At 37.8% G+C, this 18783-nt stretch overlaps 2 protein-coding genes across 2 annotated transcripts; one reads left to right on the top strand and one right to left on the bottom strand.

Annotated features, from left to right (window-relative positions):
• The first annotated feature begins 119 nt into the window (after nucleotides 1-119).
• On the top strand, nucleotides 120-5821 carry LOC137098086 (actin-related protein 2/3 complex subunit 5-like). The gene is made up of 4 exons (XM_067473901.1): nucleotides 120-387; nucleotides 1999-2071; nucleotides 3134-3310; nucleotides 4770-5821. The coding sequence occupies exons 1-4, from the start codon at nucleotides 248-250 to the stop codon at nucleotides 4830-4832; spliced, it is 453 nt and encodes a 150-aa protein (XP_067330002.1). The 5' UTR covers nucleotides 120-247; the 3' UTR covers nucleotides 4833-5821.
• Nucleotides 5822-6904: 1083 nt separating this feature from the next.
• rnf2 (ring finger protein 2) lies at nucleotides 6905-18251 on the bottom strand. Its single transcript, XM_067473900.1, has 9 exons — nucleotides 18172-18251; nucleotides 13845-13941; nucleotides 13520-13680; nucleotides 12577-12659; nucleotides 12360-12492; nucleotides 12172-12271; nucleotides 11736-11908; nucleotides 11113-11302; nucleotides 6905-10693 (listed from the first exon to the last, which is right to left on the bottom strand). Exons 2-9 carry the CDS (start codon nucleotides 13929-13931, stop codon nucleotides 10592-10594), a joined length of 1029 nt encoding a protein of 342 aa, XP_067330001.1. The 5' UTR covers nucleotides 13932-13941; nucleotides 18172-18251; the 3' UTR covers nucleotides 6905-10591.
• Between the last annotated feature and the right edge of the window lie 532 nt (nucleotides 18252-18783).

Genomic DNA, 18783 nt, shown 5'->3' with positions numbered 1-18783 from the left:
ACTTTAAAGTGTAAAGAGTGTCCACCACCTCGGTCATGAGAAATGTCAGTGCAGTACTCTGACCAGCAGGGGGCGGTAGAACATCTGTAACATAGTTCACCTACAGTTAAAAGATCCGCGGAAGAAGATACAGAACAGGAAGTAAGGAAGCGGTAGGACTAGATGCAAACTGGACAGCTCAGTTGTAACAATCCAGCTGTCCCTAAAACTGTTTTTTCTGTGAATATCCTTCGTTCCTGCGTCCAAAATGTCCAAAAATACAGCGTCCGACCGGTTTAGGAAAGTGGACGTAGATGAATACGACGAGAACAAGTTTGTGGACGAGGAAGACGGAGGAGAGAACCAGGGGGGTCCGGATGAAGCAGAAGTAGACGGTCTACTCAGACAATATCCTTCAGCTGCACTTCTTATTCTGTGTGGACGCTTCGTCTACAGTAGCGAAAGTTAACGTGAGCCAATTGATAACACAGGGCTCAGTTATACCTGCCCTCACTGCATTCATTGAAACTAACGTCAGCGCTAAGTTAGCTAGCCGAGGGCTCCACGAAGGCCAAAATATGAATTGTAACTTGCAGCTGCATCTGAATATATCGAAGTTCATTTGTAAATGTTGTGCTTAGTAAAAGTAGACATGGGTGACATTTATTAGGCGGATTCTGGGTGGTTTGCATCACATTTCCGTATAGTAGCTGTCAAAATGTCACTTCCGGGTTTGAGTACAGGAGGGTGTGGTCGTCTCAGTAGTTTTACTAATAAAACAACTTGATAAGTATGTTTCGAACTGAGGTCTGTCCTCGTAATGTGATGTCTGTGTACTGTCAGAGTGCTGTTTAGTTCTAGACGTTAGTGTAACGTTGAGTAGCCACAGCAGTAGAAAGGAACTAAAATGAGTTATACGTACTTACTCATATCTGCTTTATATTGTTTTACAGATCAAAAAGTGAATACACTAAATATACAAAGTAGTTCAGAGGGAACCACACTTTTAAGACACAGACCTGTTTAATCTGAGTTTATAAAAACCCAGATTTTCTCAAGTGCTTTACCTAAATTAAAAGTTTAGCTACTATTCCTGGCATTTTTGTTGGCTTTAATTAACTACATTTATTTGACATGCTTTAGCTACGTTGTAGATTCACATTCTTAATAAAGATAGAATGAACTAATAAATGCAGATGCATGTTTATGAATGAGACAGCTGCCAGTACATGAAATAATTAAAAACAGCTCCAACCTTAGTTCCTGCTGTTCGTGTTCCACACCAAGGTTTCTATCATAACCTTGATCTTTGTTCATAGTTTTTATAACTTATCAACTAAAGGCTCAATTGGTAAGTAGGAGAAGTAAAAAGAATGTTGATTATTTTTCACGGTAAATATCAAGAAATAAGTTCTTGGTGTGCTTTTCTCCTTGAATCTGTACAGGAGTTATATCTGTACAGGAGGTATAGTCTTGACTTTATTCTGTAAATAAACTAAACATAGATGTTTGCAGAAACCTTGTTAGTAAAGCATGTCCATTCATGGTGTCCACAGCATTAAGATCTGACAGAGATATTAGTTTCTTAGTATTTATACATTTGTACTTAGCCTTTAAAGAAGATGAAGTGATACTTCTGCTTGTGGCCTTTTTAGGCAAGATCTTGCCGTACTTCTGCTGATTCTGTGTTTAAGAAGTATGTTAGTTTTAACCTCTCAGAAGCAGGTTCTCTGTCATTTTCTCTTAAATTGCTGCTGCTTCTCAACTGAATTCCTACAGTGTGTTTCACAATAAAACCTTTCTTTATTTTCAAGCGCTTAATCCCTTGCTTTAAATGGAAAGCTAGAATTCTGGACAGTCTGCAGGACAGTGTCATTAACAGTATGTTAAAACAATGACCACAGTACAGTAGTACACTTGTACAATGTTGTTCTGTTTTGAGGACACTTTCTCTCATTCCTTTATTGTCATGTTGAAAAAACACTGTGGAACATTGGAGTCCTTGACTTGGTTTTGTAAGGGTAACATGAATGCAGCTCTGCTTGCTGTGCTGAAGAACCCTCCAGTCAACAACAAGAACCAGAACGCCAAGGTATAATTGTTACTTTGATAAGTCAATAGGGTTTACTATAGCAGTCAACAATGGTTTAAGCATACTGTGGGTTCTTGAGATTTTTATAGCTTTATGCATTAGCAAAGGAAGGAAGTAAGTGCAGAAAAAATAACAAAGAGGAAGAAAGTTAATTAACTTTATTCTGTGTCCTGCACATTGAAACAACATACAGGAAGGACAGAAATGTATGCAGCATGCATTAAATGCTGCAGAAATTACGTCAACCTTACTCAAAAACATCTTAAATTCTACAGGGTAACCCTAGTGTACAGAAACTGATGTTATGACAACAGGCCTTTTTCCTAATTCTTGCTAAAGTATTATATATTGAAATCCAAAACTGAAATCTCTCATTTATTAAAGTATCAATCCCCCTAATTAAGCAGTTGCTACGGTCACTCAAAGACAGACTCTAGAGTCCTGCAGCATCGCCTTTGGCTCTCTTGGTTCTGACCACTCTCCCTGACATGACATACACCACTGTGTTCTGAAGAAGGTCCTATTAAGTCAGTTAATCTATATGCAGGACACACATCAAATTCATCATTCATTCAATCATCCATATTGTATTAATATTTGAAGCTGATGGAAAAACTAATTGAGACTGTTATGCTCTTGTGTAATGCAGTTAAGAAGTTTTGAAAGGTGAGCGGTCAACAAAGTGAATCTGCAACAATTTCAAAAAATGTTTCAAAATCCGTTTTTTTATTTTTTCAAATAAATTTCAAATAAATCTCAAAACACAGTGAAGAGGTGTAAATATAAATACTTTCCCAGTGGCATGATGATCATAAGTGTGCAAATAACATGTCAGTGATGTCTGTATTTATGCAGTTCATACATTTTGTAATTTCAAATCCATTGCAAATTATGTGGCAGGACTTAACCAATGGAAAACTCTGGAAAATGTTCGAATTTTGCTGCACTGTTTAATCATTCTGTTTGTTAATAGAATTATATGACTGCTGTTTGATGTCTAACAGTGTCCTCCCTGTGTCTCTGTGTGTGTGTGTGTGTGTGTGTGTGTGTGTGTGTGTGTAGGAGCGAGCAGAGCTATTGGTAGTCAAAGTGCTCAGCAATTTTAAGAGTACTGACATAGAGAAAGCTGTTGGCTCACTGGACAAAGCAGGAGTGGATCTGCTGATGAAATACATCTACAGAGGCTTTGAAAAACCCTCTGACAACAGCAGTGCTGTACTGCTGCAGTGGCATGAGAAGGTAAGCAGCTGCTAATAATAAAATCTGTAGTAATACATATTGCCAGTGAAAATTTAACCTTCTAATTCAAGCAAATCATGCATTGTTGTTCCAGATGTGCTGAGTTGTACACAGCTGTACTTTTAGTTTAACAACCTGGCTTGTATGTTAACAGTTGTGGCCATAATCATTGTTAGTATTAAAGCAACTGGTAAAATCAAGAGTCACAGCTGTACTTGAATCCATGGGGCAACACAAACGGTGGCAATCAGACACATTTTGTTCTGAAACACTTCCAACAAAGCACTAAACTGAGGCTGGTTGAAAACAATCTAATCACTATTGCTTTTTCACTTCAGTCAATATAAATAATTATTACAACTATCGCTGATCTAACATCTGCTATCATGTCCTTATATTCTTGTGTTTGTGTGGTGGTGGAGCAAATTCGGTGTGTTTCTACCTCTTGTTGGTTCATGATTCTGACAAATACCCAATTCACAGCTGATTTGATGCTGAAACATTGCCAAATGTTTTCAGGATTAACGTTTCCGCATATCCTTTCTCGGTTTGAGCTTTGCCTTCCATCAGACTTGTGCGTTTTTATCATGAGGAGGAATTACAGATCATATTTACAGTATGCACTACACTATGGCACAGTCCTATTCTAATTAATTTTGGCCTGTTTTAGCATGTTTTCCATGTATGTATTTTAAGAGTTTTATTATAAGAGGTTTATTCTTCACAACAAAACAACCTTTAAGATATATGCTGCATTTTCTTGAAATGAGCTTAGAAGCATGTGAAAGCTGTTAGTGAACCTGTAATTGAAATTATTTTTGTTAAATGAATAGAAATAACATGCTGCATAAGGAGCTGTTATTGGAACTTTCTGTGTTGAGGAAAGCATGGAGATCATATCCTGGGCTTTTTCTTCTTTTTTTATTGCGATGAAAACTGTATCTGGGGAGGGGACCATATTTAGTCAGAACAGTAGTCAGATCACTCAGCATACTGTTGAATGTTGGACATTCTACATGTGACCTGCTGCATGTGATAGGACCGAATGATCAAATAAATAACACAAATGCTTTCTGGTATTGTGTGTTTATGTTTTCTAATAAGATAAACACAACTTCAATAAGCAATTCACTCCCTATTGCAACTATTTGTTGTAAGGGGAAAACCCAATTCAGTTGCTTCTGTGTAATAGGGGACTATGGAGTGAGAAGATGATCCCGTACCAGGTTTATAAAAAAACAACTCTATGACTCCCTATTATGAGAAATTAGTAATAAATGAAGTACTAATAATAAATAAAGTAATAATAATAAATGTGTAATAGTGTGTAAAGCTACACATACAAACATGTACATATTTGTCTTCACATTGTCGTAAAATGTTTAAGAGTTGCTAAATGAATAGCTGCTGTCATTGAACCATATTTGATCTCCTTTTTCAAATGTGTCTGTGTCCTCAGGCTCTGGCAGTGGGAGGAGTGGGCTCTATAGTCAGAGTCCTGACTGCCAGGAAGACCGTCTGATCATCTGAGACCCAGCAGACAGCATCTTTAAACAGACATTAGTTAATCTGGCCAAACACACACTCACCGGAGCTGTTAAGACAAGCTTCTTCTGTTTTCTATTTTTGGACATGATCCCCATTTATTTTTGTACTGGAGCTGAGTGTCTTCCTGATGCAGTTCTTTCCTCTTTTTTTTCTGCATTCACTATTTTCAGTCACACCTCTGGGATGTAGTACAGCTGGCATCCAGACAGGGGGAGGTGCTGGCACCTCAAACTGTGTGTGCCAGCTTCGCAGAGAAAAGAAACGCACCTCAAATCCTTCACTCAGACACATTCTGTCCAAAGCGGCTCCTCGCTTCTCTCAAACTGTTTCACAGCTGCTCTGATGCTTCTGCTGGCTCACTGCAACATCTCTCTCACTGCTTTCTCTTCCTCACCTTCCTCTCTGCAGTATCTGAGTCATCTACTGAGGAAATGGAAAACCCTTTTCTTGGATGGACTGTCATAGACTGGGGACCCTTCCAGGGTCTTTCCCCTGCCTTGTGCCTAGTGCATGTCGGGATTAGAAATTTTTTTCCTTAATTCTCAAATTCTGAACATCTTTGACTTTTTTTCTACTTACACCAATTCCACATTGCTTATATTGTTTCTTTTTATATCTGAAATAAAAGACAGAAATAATGCCCTAAACCTGAGCATTGACTTACTCCATTCCTCTCAGCGTCCTTCTCAGAGTTTTCCGAATAATTTGTAACATAAAACTTTTTTGGGGCCACTTTCAATTTAGGAAAAAAATTGCTGCTATATGTGCATGCTAACAATAAGAATTCGCATAATCTGTACATGTGTAAAATTAGTTAAGTCCTTTTTCTATGAGTGAACATGCAGAACATTTAAGAATATTTTTTCCAGTATTGAAATGTGTCTTGATGTGATAAGTATCTGCATACATGTATAATTCCTCTTTAAACCAGTAAACAATAAAATGAAAACATTGTTCAATCCAGCATATGATGTGAACAGACCCATTTCACATATTACGGTATTATTTCAAACTATTATTTCAAAATCTGTATCCCTCCTTTCAAAAAAAGTTTAATTAATCATTAATCAGTGACTGACATTAAAACTGAGAAATTTCTTTTTGGGAAAAGATTTGCTCAGAACTTGACAACAGAAGAAAGGAAAGTTTGAGAGGAAAATCTCACATTTATTAAAGCTAATTGGCAACAGGTCAGTACTAATATTGTATAAAAATAGGATTTCAGACAAACTGAATCAGAAGTAAGGATGGGTGAGGTTCACCACTCTGGGAAAGACTCTGTGGGCAAATAGTTTATAGTAATATAATATCAAATATAATCTCTACACATGGGATAAGGCCAAAAACCAATATTAATTTTTCCTGAGAATCTGCGATGATGTTGGGTGTTGTCATTAATGCACAGAGCTTGGGTAACTTACACATCTGTGAAGGCTCCATTAAGACAGCATGATGTAGGCTAAATACTGGTTTTGGAGCAACATGTGGTGCTGTCTAGATGATCCACCCATTGAAAATGTTTGGCACTTTAGAAAATGAAAACCATGACAAAGGAGCTATTGAGCAGATGAAATTCTATATGAAGCAAGGATGGGAAAATAAGTTTGCTTCCAAACTGAAAGCAACTGGTCTCCTTAGTTCCCCAGCAGTGTGATGCAACACGGTGGTAAACATTCCCCATTCCAACCTGTTTACATGTTGCTGGCTTTAAATTTGAATATGCAAATATTTTTCAAAAAACAATCTTTTTTCCCAAAGCACCTTCTTAGTCCCAGCATGTGACATTTCTTTGTACTATTTGCAATTAAACATAGGCTTTAAGGGGTTTTACAATTTGTTGCATTATCTAGGTTTCAGTGTCCCAACAATCTTGGAAACATTTCCCTAAGAAATGGGAGCTCTGAATAGGTGGTTTATTATATTGTTCATACAGTATGAATCATTTTAGCATCATCATGTCCACATTTACTCCCCTACTGACAACTATTCGTTGTTTGGCCAATAAAGAGTCAATGATTTACTTCAAAAGTCCATAAACAACAGTACTCCTTTTCCATGTTTAACACACAGATTCAGTTTTATTGTCCAAACAGAAAATTGCAGTATACAGGTTCCACCCACACATACACACACACACTCACACACACCCGCCCACGTACCAGATGAAATAAAAGTGAAACTGTTCTCATGGTGTTGTGACTCGAGTGGTTGATTTACACTTCTGACCCCTTCCTTATCAGAGCAGTTTAGCTCCTGAAACTGTCTTTACTAAAAATCATGGATTTTAATAAGTCATTTACAGGTATTACATTAATCAATAGGATTCACATGAGTTGGCACATTACCATTTAAAACTAAAGCTCAACAGAAATCAGACGTAAAGGTTTATTCTTCACTACAAAAAGTCTTTGACAAAATAATCGTATCTTGAGATATACGCTGCATTTTTTTCAGTGAAATGAGGTTGAAAGCGTATGAAAGCTGTTAGTGAACCTGGAGTTAAAATTATTTTTATTAAATTAATGGAAATAACAAGGTACAGTGCACAAGTGAGGGTAATGGCACTTTCTGGGTTCAGGAAAGTAGGGAGATCATAGCCTGGGCTTTTTCTTTTTAATTGCAATGAAATCTTTAGGTGGGGAGGGGACAATACTGTTCTAGTCAGATCACTCAGCATACTGTTGAATGTTTTACATGCCCTGATTGTTAGCGTTACGTCTGTAGCCCCTTAAGTCTGAATGATCAAATAACTGAGTTACATGTGAACTCAACTGCAAAACATGAAATGCAACAATGAGTACAGCAAGAAAGTTACACGTTTGCAGCTTTTCATGAAACAATAAACTTTGTGACCTAAGAAAAACTAAAACAAATGTACACTACAGAGTGATTAGTGGATCTGCCCCCTGGTGGCTGTTCAGCAGGTTATACAGGCCACACTTAAAGGATAAGGCAGATTATTTTCAATTTGTACTATTTTTCAACAATTTCTATACTGAGACTAAAACCCACAATGAGTTCTCTTTACCATCCATAATGACAGCTTTTTGATTTTCAGTGCCAAAGACCTACACTGTTATCTAAAAACTATCAAAAAAAACACATCAACACGTTGCACTGGGTGGCACTGCTATATTAAAAATAAAAAATAAAACTGCTGAGACAAAACAAGGGGTATTCGTGAAGAAAATAAAGAAGAGCCATTATGTGCAGTTCCAACTCAGCATCTTAGACAACGTCAGACTGTGGCACACTATTAGTAAAGTAAAATCAGGTTCAAGACTCGTATATCATAGTGAATAAAGGCAATTCATTCAAGGTTTTAGTCTCTAAAAAGAAGACATGTACCAGCTTAAGTTCTGCGTGTACAGTAGGGAGTTTCATAGATGCATTTGCAGTTTCATACAACATTTCTCTCCTATGGTTTCCAAAACAAAAAATAAACTGCATGTACTCTGCCCTCAAAAGAAAGGCCACTTTAACAAAGCAATACTATGTTTGAAACACCGTTAAATGTTAAAATTGGCCTGTAGTTTGTTGCTCAGTCACCTTCTGTGTGAGTGTAACAATGTAGTAATAAAAAGATACAAACAGGTTTGGGTTTCACATTCATTCACTCTCATGCTTCAAATGTCACAACCTTTCTTGGTTTTCTACAGCATTCTAGAATAACATTCAGATCCTTTTGTCAGGCTACATGGAGAATGAAACAAACCCCATTACATATTCAAACACATTAAACCAAAGCGTCACCATGTGTCCCCTCATACCGAAAACATACAACAAAAACAAAACATTCCCTAACGTATTGTGTAATACAATGTCTGAGCTGTAGATGAAAACTCTTAGGTGGTCACAGTTGGTGTCCATTTTTTAAGAAGCGATAACAGAAAAAACAAAACACACACAAAAAAAAAACCTCAAAAGAAATTGACCTGTGACACTGATGACTCAGTGGTGATGCAACAGCAAAGAGGTTTTGGAAACAGGAGATGGTGAATACTGTAATGGCCTGTCTATGTAGCTGTAAAAATGCCCTCCCATCCCACCCTCCTCCAGTCTCTCTCACTCTCCCTCACACACACACACACACACACACGCTCCTTCCCCTCCAGGTTACAAAAGACATTTATAAAAGGACGAGCCATAGAGAGCAGCCACAGATATCTGAAGACACTTTGTTTCTATAGGCAACAGATCAAGACAACAGCTATTAGAATCTACCAGCAATTCACAATCCAGGGTTTCCAAATTTAAAAAAAAAAAATAATAAATTTGATTCAAGTCTTTACAAAGTGAACAGAGTATCCAAGCTGATGATGCAGCTAAGGTCTAATGCTCACACTGGGAGCACTGCAGTCAAAAGCTCTCTCTTGTTCCATGTTATGCTTCAGTTGCACAGCAGCCCCCCCTCTGGCAAACATACTGCATCCTTTTAAACCTTCACCACTTTCTGTTTTTATTTGACAGATGAAACAGACATGTCAACAAAATAAAAATAAAAAAGCACAACTGCAGCATTATTGAAAAAAAAAACAAAAACATTAATTTTCAATCTTTAGCTTCATATCACTATTAGATGCCCCTAATAGTTTTTTTTGTTGTTCTGCCCACTGCTCATTACTCAAAATGGTCAAACTAACACATTTTACTCTTTAATCTTCAAACATATACAGGCCAACCTTAAACACTACTGAAGACATGTCTGAATTTATGTTGACTGTTTCTGACAAATATTCAATACTTTACTTTACTAGTTGTGCATTTTCAAAAATGTTTAATTGTTCTTTTAAACACAATCATGATGAAACATTTAAACTTTCCGGCTATGAATGACAATGGACAAATTGGTAAATTAAGCTTCAATTAACTTTTACAATTAGGCTGATGATAGAATTCAAGTATTTTAGCCTTTCTTTGCTTTCGTATCCACGTCAGATTCTTTTCATATGGAAGTCTAGAATTACAAATTGCATGCTTATGTGGTATGTGTGTGTGTGTGTATTTCTATGGGAATTTACATACTGGTGTCAACCAGTGTGTTGGGCATTAATTTGTGCTGTTTTCCACTGAATTTAATTGTAAATGTATTGATGTGGGTTGTCACAGAAGTCCCATTTTACAAGTATAGTCCTAAATTCCAGGCCCTATCAGAACGTCGCCACATGTGGTCGTGGTCTCTTAAGCGCTGAATCAACAACTGTTTTGTTGTTGTGTCTCACAGTGAGATCTCAGACTTCTGATGTGGACTGACAAAGTTTAAGTTTCTCTCCCAGTCTGTTGACGTTCATCTGGGACAAACTAGAAATCACAAAGCATAGAAGGGGTATTTGCTGAAGTCAAATACAGTCTCATACCACTTCTTTACTTGGAAAACTGCTCATTGCTAATTCAGACTGTGAAGGAACCCTTGGTTGTCTGAGTTGAGGAGAATCTACAGTCACTGTGAGCTGTCCATTATCTCAGATTCACCTGCTGGCTGCTGTACTGATCTGCTACCTTCTACTGAGAGAACGATAGAAAGAGACACAAAGATACAGAGAATATAAAACAACTTTTTTTCTTTTTACAAGAGTCCTTTTGGGGGTTTCTTCAATCCCCCACATCTCCTTCAGACACACACATTCCTCTCCTCTTGTTTCTGTGTGTGGAATTGTAGCAAAGTCCATCTGTTTACTTCCTACTGGTCAGTGTGTATGTGTTTTGTGTTTGCATGTGCATTTTTAATGGTGTCTACTTGTGTTCCTTAGTAGGGGCAAAGTAGAGCTCCATGGGTTTGTTCACCTTCCAGTACTTTTCGCTGACCAGCTCCAGAGAGAAGGAGCCATTTAAAACCTGTGAACAGAGTTTAACAGTTAAAACAAGCAGGTTTCACACTTGCTAAATTTCTGCTTTTTTTTTTTTCCCATAATCAAGTCTGTGCTCTTCCACCTATCTGTAACATGCATGGATGGTTAGTGATATGAAGAATAAACAGAAATAAAGTGGCCCATGGGTGCAAAACAGAAAAGAAATGTTTTCTTAACACAAGCAACATTTCTGAAGTTAGCAGTATTTCACAGAACACAACATGTGTTTTGCCTTTTTTGTTGTGGTGTTTTGAGCCTGTGGGCCACAGTAAAGAACTTATGTTGAAACTATCAGGACCAGAATCTGCAGGAAACTAGCATTTATGTACACTAACACGTTAAGATTGCAAATGCCGAATTTTTGCTGTACAGACGATCACTGTGTGTGTGTGTGTGTGTACGTACAGTGAACTGGTTTCCAGCAGTAGGTATGTAGATGGTGTACTGTTTCTCTGAAGCTGCCTCCACATTAACAGGACTGGCTTCAGTGTTTCTTCTCAGCTCCTCCAGTGCCAATCTGACAGCCAGGTATTTAGACAGGTGATCCACTGTGGCGTTTCCAGACGTCTTAATGTACCGAGGGACAAACTCCACACTGCATATACACACACATACATAAATTAACAGGTTCATACTGTTTATCAGTTTATGGGTACATTGACTGATTTCTCCTATACCTCAGACTTATTTTGGAAACAGAAAAACAAAACAAAACGTAACAAGATGTTAAGACAGTTTTGACTGGCAGACCAATTAAAGGTACAATATGCAACTTAAGCTAATGCTAGAATTAGATCCAACCCATCAATCCACTCTGCCCTGCTCAGCCCTCCCTCTCTGCTACAGTCTGACACGCTGTTTAAAGTTCTCACAAACTTAATAGTGTGCAATGAGCAAACTACAAATTTTACTCAGACGTTCAGTCAAGTCTGCACAAAGAGACAGACACTACTGGAAAACCCATGTAATATTAACTTGTGTATTAACACACTCACACGAAAATCTATCCCAGATTTGTGTGTGTCTACCTGTTGTGTCCGTCATCCTTCTCCACCAGGGTGGGGTGTGGCCTAAACACCAGTTCTATTTCACTTGCTCCACCATCCATCACCGAGTCTCCACCCCCATTCTCAGCAGCGTTGTCCATGTCCAAACCGCTGTCATCACTCGTCTTGGTGCGTTTGATGCTGGGACCTGCCTCCTGAGAATTAAGTCATAGCATCAGTAACAAATGTGCTCTTTAAAGGCTAAAGTGGCCTTGAATGTCATAAACACAACACCTACATACTACAATTACTGCAGCCAGTGCTATTTCATTAGCCTCGCCACTGCAACTCATTCCCAGCTGTGTTTCTGGCATTTTTAGGTCTGACGCTTGCTTTGCTTGTGCTCAACAGTGTTCCTGATCATTAATGCTATTTCTGCTAGACTAAATACATGTTTTCAAGTATGATGATAATGTACCTGGTTACTATGAACAGAAGCGTTGCTACAGTGGGAGGAGTCCCCGTTGTCCTCCGCTCCGCTTCCATTCTCCACTGTGTGTCTCTTACCACGCTGCAGTCTGACAAAACAAAAGCAATTTGACTGTATTAGATTAAGCAATGTTTTGTTTGTTCATTATCTGTGTTTGTCATGACTGGTGTGTTTACCTGGTCATTGCCTGAATCTTCAGGCCCTCCTCTATACTGTGGGACAGGGCTTGCTGGTTGTTGTGTTTGCTAATGCGGGCCAACACTCTCTCCTGGTGGGCTTCGTACTCGTCACGGCTGGGATAAATCTTACCTACAATGAGATGAATGATTATAAAACAAATGTCTGCAATATTTTCAGTGTTTACACAGTACTACACTTCTGGTGGGTGCTTACTAATCAGAGCATCAAAATTCGGGTCTGGGCGCAGCGACCTCTTAGACACCAGCTTCTTACGACAGGTGGGACACTCTTTATTACTGCAAAGACAAGGAGATAAGACATTTATGTAAGAGTTTGGAAACCTTTACACACTTTTTTATATCTAGTATCTTTTGTGGGTTCTATTGAATCAAATGGTTGTACATGAATCACAAAACACACAAAAAATAAAAAACTATTGGGGTCCAGATCTAGTGATTAAGCTGGCCAAGCCATTACTCACAGTATTCCAGCTGCTACTTTCTTCTCCAGATAGAATTAAAACTACAGCAACATTTTTTCTAATATGGTGTAGCTGAAATCTGCTCCCAAACATATATAGATGTACAGACATGCTGTCAAATCCTTTTTAATCTGTTTAATTACTATGTTTTGCAGTATTTCTGTTTATTGTAATTGGATAATGACTAATACTAAAGCACTTTGCAGATCATAGAAGATGGTAAAAAAGCAAAGCAGAGCAGGAAGAGAAAGGGCTTTGCAGAGCAGAGTGGACTGACTGAGTCTTACTGGCTGGGTTTAAATTGCACACTCTGGTTACATGGGGGCACTTTGAACACACATTGCAAGGCAATGCAGAACTGATTCAAACAAACATTTTCTTTGACAGAACATCTGGACTACGAAATAGCAGCACATCGATGGCATGATCATATCACAAATGCAGCTCCTCATATCTATATACTGAAGAGGTTCTTTTGTACAACAATTGAAATGTAATTAAAGGGGGAAAACCAAAAGTCAGTGTGTCAAAATGACTTCTGCATTCTCTCATTCTTCTCTGCTCCGACACACACATTACCAATTAGCAATTGTTCCCACACCAGGGGTTAGATCAGGAGAAACCAGAATACCAAGGCAGGGACAGCTCCTCTGGTTCTTTTGCAAAAAAACTCACCCAGATCTCAAAGCTGTGATGATACAATCAGCGCAGAAACGATGCAGACATTCTTTGGTTGTCATTGTGTTCTTCAACATGTCCAGACAGATAGGACACATTAGTTCACTGTGCAAAGACCTGGGCGACACTGCTATCTCCAGTCCATCTGTTATAGCCTCCTGTGCCAGGATGAAACACATAGAGATTTAGCTTAGAACACACACAGATACATGTGTCTGTGGAGTGATACAGCTAAATTTTTACACAGTCAGCTGATATCAACTTGGCTTTTTGCAACTAAAAGAAAACGACATCCATGATAAGTCATTATGTCAAGTGTTACCTGTGGAGTTCTCTGTAGCTCATACAAACTAAGTTCCCAGGTCTTACTGAGGGGTTGAACCCCATTGGTCTGAACTGTCTGAGTCATCACTGCAGCACTGAAACAAAAACACAGAAACATTTTTTTATTGAAAATCTAGGATACAATGATTATCTCTGCTTATAGCTTTTAATTAGAAACTTCGTTGTAAATAAAGGGTTAATGGTGAGATCCTTAAGCAGGAAGCCTGGACTCTATAATTTAATGGACAAACCAGTGTACCTCCTGAACCATCCCACAGTAATGTTCACTGTTTCACTAGTCTCTAACTGCAATCTATGTCAATGACAACATGCAAAACACAGATGACTACCCAACCCTAAGAACATTTATTTTTTGTACAGTTGCCTTCCAATTTCAGCTCTTTCTAAACTGTACTTTATTTCAGGGCTATATGTAATGGATTTATTTGCTTAGAAACAATGTGAAAAATGCTTAAATGGCAAAAATTCTACTTGTACCGTCAGTGTCTACTTCTTCTATTGTCACTGCAACAGTTTTCTGGAGTTACGAGAAAATAGTAGGCCATCACTGTTTCCTTGGAGACGCTTGCACGTGTGGGCTTTAACAGTTAATAAGCTGAAGTGATGGCGGCCCAAGAGGGTAAAAAAAAATATATATATATATATATATATATATATATATATAAAAAAAACACATCTCTCTTTCTCTCTCTTCTTTTTTGTTTTTGGGGGGGGGGGGGTAAATGCTAACCTAACATCTGCCATGATCCCCTTCCCATATTGCTGCTAGAAAAGTGTGTTTCCATGCCATGTTGGTTCAGGTTTGATCAACGTGTTTGGTTCACATGTGATTCAGTGCAGAACCATTTCCAAATGACAAGGAAACTTCTTTCAGATGTAACTCTTCCAAGACCATCCACCACACTTGCTCTGTGGGCTTGATACAGATGTCCACAATAACAGCAAAATGTGATACCACAACTATGTCAATATGGCAATAAGAATAATTTTTAATCATTTGAGGAATCTATCCATATTTATGATATTCAATATACAACAAAAGGTATTGCTTCAAATAAAAAACGAATGGAGGAGCATTTGACAACTAATTAGGTTAATTGGCAACAGGTCAGTAATTTGAGGAGCATTTCAGACAGGCAGAGCCTCTCGAATGTAAAGATGGACAGAGCTTCATCAATATGCGACAAACTGCATCTAAAAATTGTGGAACAATTTCAGAAAAATATGCCTCAATGTAAAATTGTGAAGACATCTGCATTTTATATATATATATATATATATAACACACACACACACACAATATCATCAAAAGATTCAGAAAATCAGGAGGAATCTCTGTGCACAAGGGACAAGGCAGAAGGTCAAAACAAGGATGCATGTCATCTTAGGGCATCACTGCATAGGCTCATTTAAAATGGTCTGAGGCAAAATGGAAAACTCTTCTGAGGTCATATTAACCAAAATTTGAAATTGTTTGGGGAAACCATTGACTCATTGTCCTGTGGACTAGAGGAGAGGGACCATCCAGCTTGTTATCTATAGACAGTTCAAAAGCCTGCATCTCTGATGGTATGGGGGGGAATTATTGCCTATGGCTTGGGCAGCTTACACATCATCAATTGTGAAAAGTATATAGAGGTTTATAGAGGTATATAGAGGTTTTAGATCAACATATACTCCCATCCAGACGTCTGTTTCAGGGAAAACCCTTGTATATTTCAATAAGACAATGCTAAACCACATACTGCATCTATCACAACAGCATGGCTTCGCAGGAGAAGAGGCCATGTGCTGAACTGGCCTGCCTGCAGTCCAGACCTTTGACCAATAGACCAAAAAACAACATCACATCATAAAACAAAAACAAAAATCTGGAAACAAAGGCCCAGGTCTGTTCAGCAGCTAGAATCTTCCTTTACACAACAATGGGACAACATTCCTCGCCTAAACTCCAGCAACTGATCTCCTCACTTCCCAGACATTTACCGACAGTTGTTAAATGAAGAGGGGATGCTACACAATGGGAAACATCACCCTGTCCCAAATTTTTTTAGACGTGTTGCTGCCATCAAATTCAAATGAGTTAATATTTTCCATGAAATGATAAAATGTCAGTTTCAACCTCTGATATGTTGTTTAAGTTCTATTGTGAATCAAATATGGGTTGATTTGCAAATCAAGCATTCTTTTTTATTTACGTCTTACAGATCGTCCCAACTTTTTTTGAATTGGGGTTGTAATATGATTTACATAGCAGTCTGCTCGGGCTTGGGCAGAAAACCAGAAAATATGTTTGGGCTTGGGCCGGGTTTCAGTCTCGCAGCCTAGGATAAATAGGTATTATTGTAAATATTTACAAGTACTAAATGAGTAAGAAATCTAAATTTCTCCTTATTCTAATTTAAAACTTAACTTGAATACTTCAATAGATTTCTCTTACACATACACACACAAGAAAAGAACTTTTGAAATAGGACTGGATGATACATCTCCAGTCATCTCGTTGTAATAATATTCATTGTATTTACTTAAATTTAAAGCTGCTTAGAAAATTATATTCAAACCTTCATGTGATTGTTGACTGGAGTAACAGTTGAGTTCATTTCTAAAGATTGTGATAGGTTGAAATGCTTTAGTTACTATACAACAAATTTGTTCTGCTTTTTTAAGCCAAGCGCTTACATACAAGACATTCAGGTTTTCAGAAATGACACAGAGCTTTACCCTAGCATTCTTAAATATTACCAAAACATTACAATACTATTTGACAGACACTGTCAAATAATTACTTTTAGATTTATTTTTAGTGAAAACGAACAAAGAAGTAAAGAGTCTCATTTCTTATTCTATGCAGACTTTATGAAGACTCTGAAGAACATCTGAACTTGATAGCTCTTGTCTTCACATGTCTCCTGTGTGTTCACATTATGTTAAGCCACATTTTGTCATTATAAGGTGAAGCTACAACATAAAATCGAAATGTAAGTATCATGTTTTTATAAACAGACATTTCTTTACTGATCAGGAGAAAATCCAAATTACACCATCGGAGGAAATGTTTATGCTGTACCAAATATTTATGACCATGTTATTTTTATATATGGATAGCAACACAAACATCTGGAAGTTAAACGCCTGTCTATTGTACTAGATGACATTAAGAATCTATTTGTGTTATTTTTCTGGTGCATCTAAGGGAATTTGTTAAGAAAAAAAACTAAATCTTAAAACACCCAAACTGAAATTTCATATCAAGACCGTACGTTAAAGACACTTAGGTTTCTGCATCTTCTCTTTCTCCAGTAGACCCAGGAAAAAGATATGTTTTGAAAAAAAAAAAAAAGAAGAGAGCTTGTATTTGTGATCTCAGTATATTTTGGCCTCATTGACAATTTGTGCCACATTAAAAGAGTCGTTAGGAAAACAGACCACGTCACCTTGACATCGTGTTGTCTAAGCTACTATTGAAAGGCTGTTGCGTTTGGGAACCATCCTTCCATGCATGTGACAGATAAGAGGTGAAAGTGGAAGTGGCCCAGGTTGATCACACTAGTGGGTTCACCGCAAGCTGCTGTATTTCCTCAAATATGAATACAAATGTCAAGACAAATAACACCAACAATGGACACGTGGTACCTGGCATGTCTTAAATTCAAAAGGGAAGCATATACACCATCACAGTCATCAATTCACGTGAACAAACAAAACCCAATGTGTAATAACTACGGACTCAAATGGATATATCTTATCGCTATGGTTGCTGATTTTATGTAGTTTGCTAGCATATGACAAACCAAACACACGTATTTATTTAAATTTTTTATCGGTACTAGCTAATCAACTGCAGTTAATAGACAGACCCCCGCGCACAGATTTAATGTAAAACCTATGGGGCTCGGCTAATGCTAACTAGAGCTTAGCTATTCTTCGTAACGCTAACATTAGAGGTAAAATAAGCTTATAATATGGCATGTATGTAGCCCACAGAGGGCAGAGGATGTACACGCGTCCGGAACACTTTCTCTGTGGCCATTTAAATATTACATTTATTGATAAAAAAGGCCAAAATCTAATATATTCAGAGGCAGTCGTGGATGTAATTTGTCGCTGTGACAGAGGGAAAAACAACAACAGAGAAAGACCCGACGCACCAATCTCCTGAGGTGATTTGCATGCTCTCTGAACCTTATTTACAAAATTTAGGCACTTACAAACTGATATGTGAACAGCAAATCAAACTCAAATACCGAATCACAAACGAAATACTTCTACATTGTATAAAATATAATTCTTTCTGTACTTACGTTACCAGTTGTGGGTACGAGCCGATCCAGCCAGCGCGTTTGGGAGAAGGCAATATGGCGGCGTACAAAAAGCAATGCAGCCTGGGAAATGGAGGCGCTCTGCCAAAGGGGCCCTGGGTCCAAAATTAACAAGGAATGGAGGAGAGGAGCTGGTAAATTAGAAACAACTGACAGCGTTTCCTTATGTACAAGTGAGGGTATGGCGGATATCCCGTGTAAGATGAGAGTGACTCAACTTAGTTAGTTTACAATGAAATGTGAAATAACTGACTGTTTACAAAGTGACCTTAAGTTTGCTGAACTGGAAGCTCTTTTAGAGGGATTAGTAACGCAGTCCATTTACTCAAGTAACTACTGCTGCTACTTATTCTTCCTCCACAATATATTTTATTTATTTTTACTCCACTACACTTAACATATTTTAAATCTTTATTAGCTAGATAATTTTTTGCATATGTAGATTGTTATAATTAAATTAACTAATGAACTTAGCTTATGCTATCAACAAAACCAAATAAATTCTGGTGAAATGAAAATAAAAATTAAAATGTGTTGGTTATATACATTTTACAGCGTGTACTTGGTACTTCAGTGAATACAAAGGAAGAGGGG

This window comes from Channa argus, chromosome 14 (assembly GCF_033026475.1).
Source record: "Channa argus isolate prfri chromosome 14, Channa argus male v1.0, whole genome shotgun sequence".
Classification (NCBI taxonomy): Eukaryota; Metazoa; Chordata; class Actinopteri; order Anabantiformes; family Channidae; genus Channa; species Channa argus.
Note: the sequence above shows the minus strand (reverse complement) of the source record. Positions and strands in the feature narration are given on the sequence as shown.

Coding starts and splice junctions, on each gene's coding strand:
- rnf2 (XM_067473900.1), bottom strand. CDS start 13,931: ATGACTCAGACAGTTCAGACCAATGGGGTTCAACCCCTCAGTAAGACC. Junction 12,493..12,576: donor GAATTTTGATGCTCTGATTA/GTAAGCACCCAC, acceptor ATCTCATTGTAG/GTAAGATTTATCCCAGCCGT. Junction 12,272..12,359: donor AAGATTCAGGCAATGACCAG/GTAAACACACCA, acceptor TTGTTTTGTCAG/ACTGCAGCGTGGTAAGAGAC.
- LOC137098086 (XM_067473901.1), top strand. CDS start 248: ATGTCCAAAAATACAGCGTCCGACCGGTTTAGGAAAGTGGACGTAGAT. Junction 388..1,998: donor GTAGACGGTCTACTCAGACA/ATATCCTTCAGC, acceptor TTGGTTTTGTAA/GGGTAACATGAATGCAGCTC. Junction 2,072..3,133: donor ACAAGAACCAGAACGCCAAG/GTATAATTGTTA, acceptor GTGTGTGTGTAG/GAGCGAGCAGAGCTATTGGT.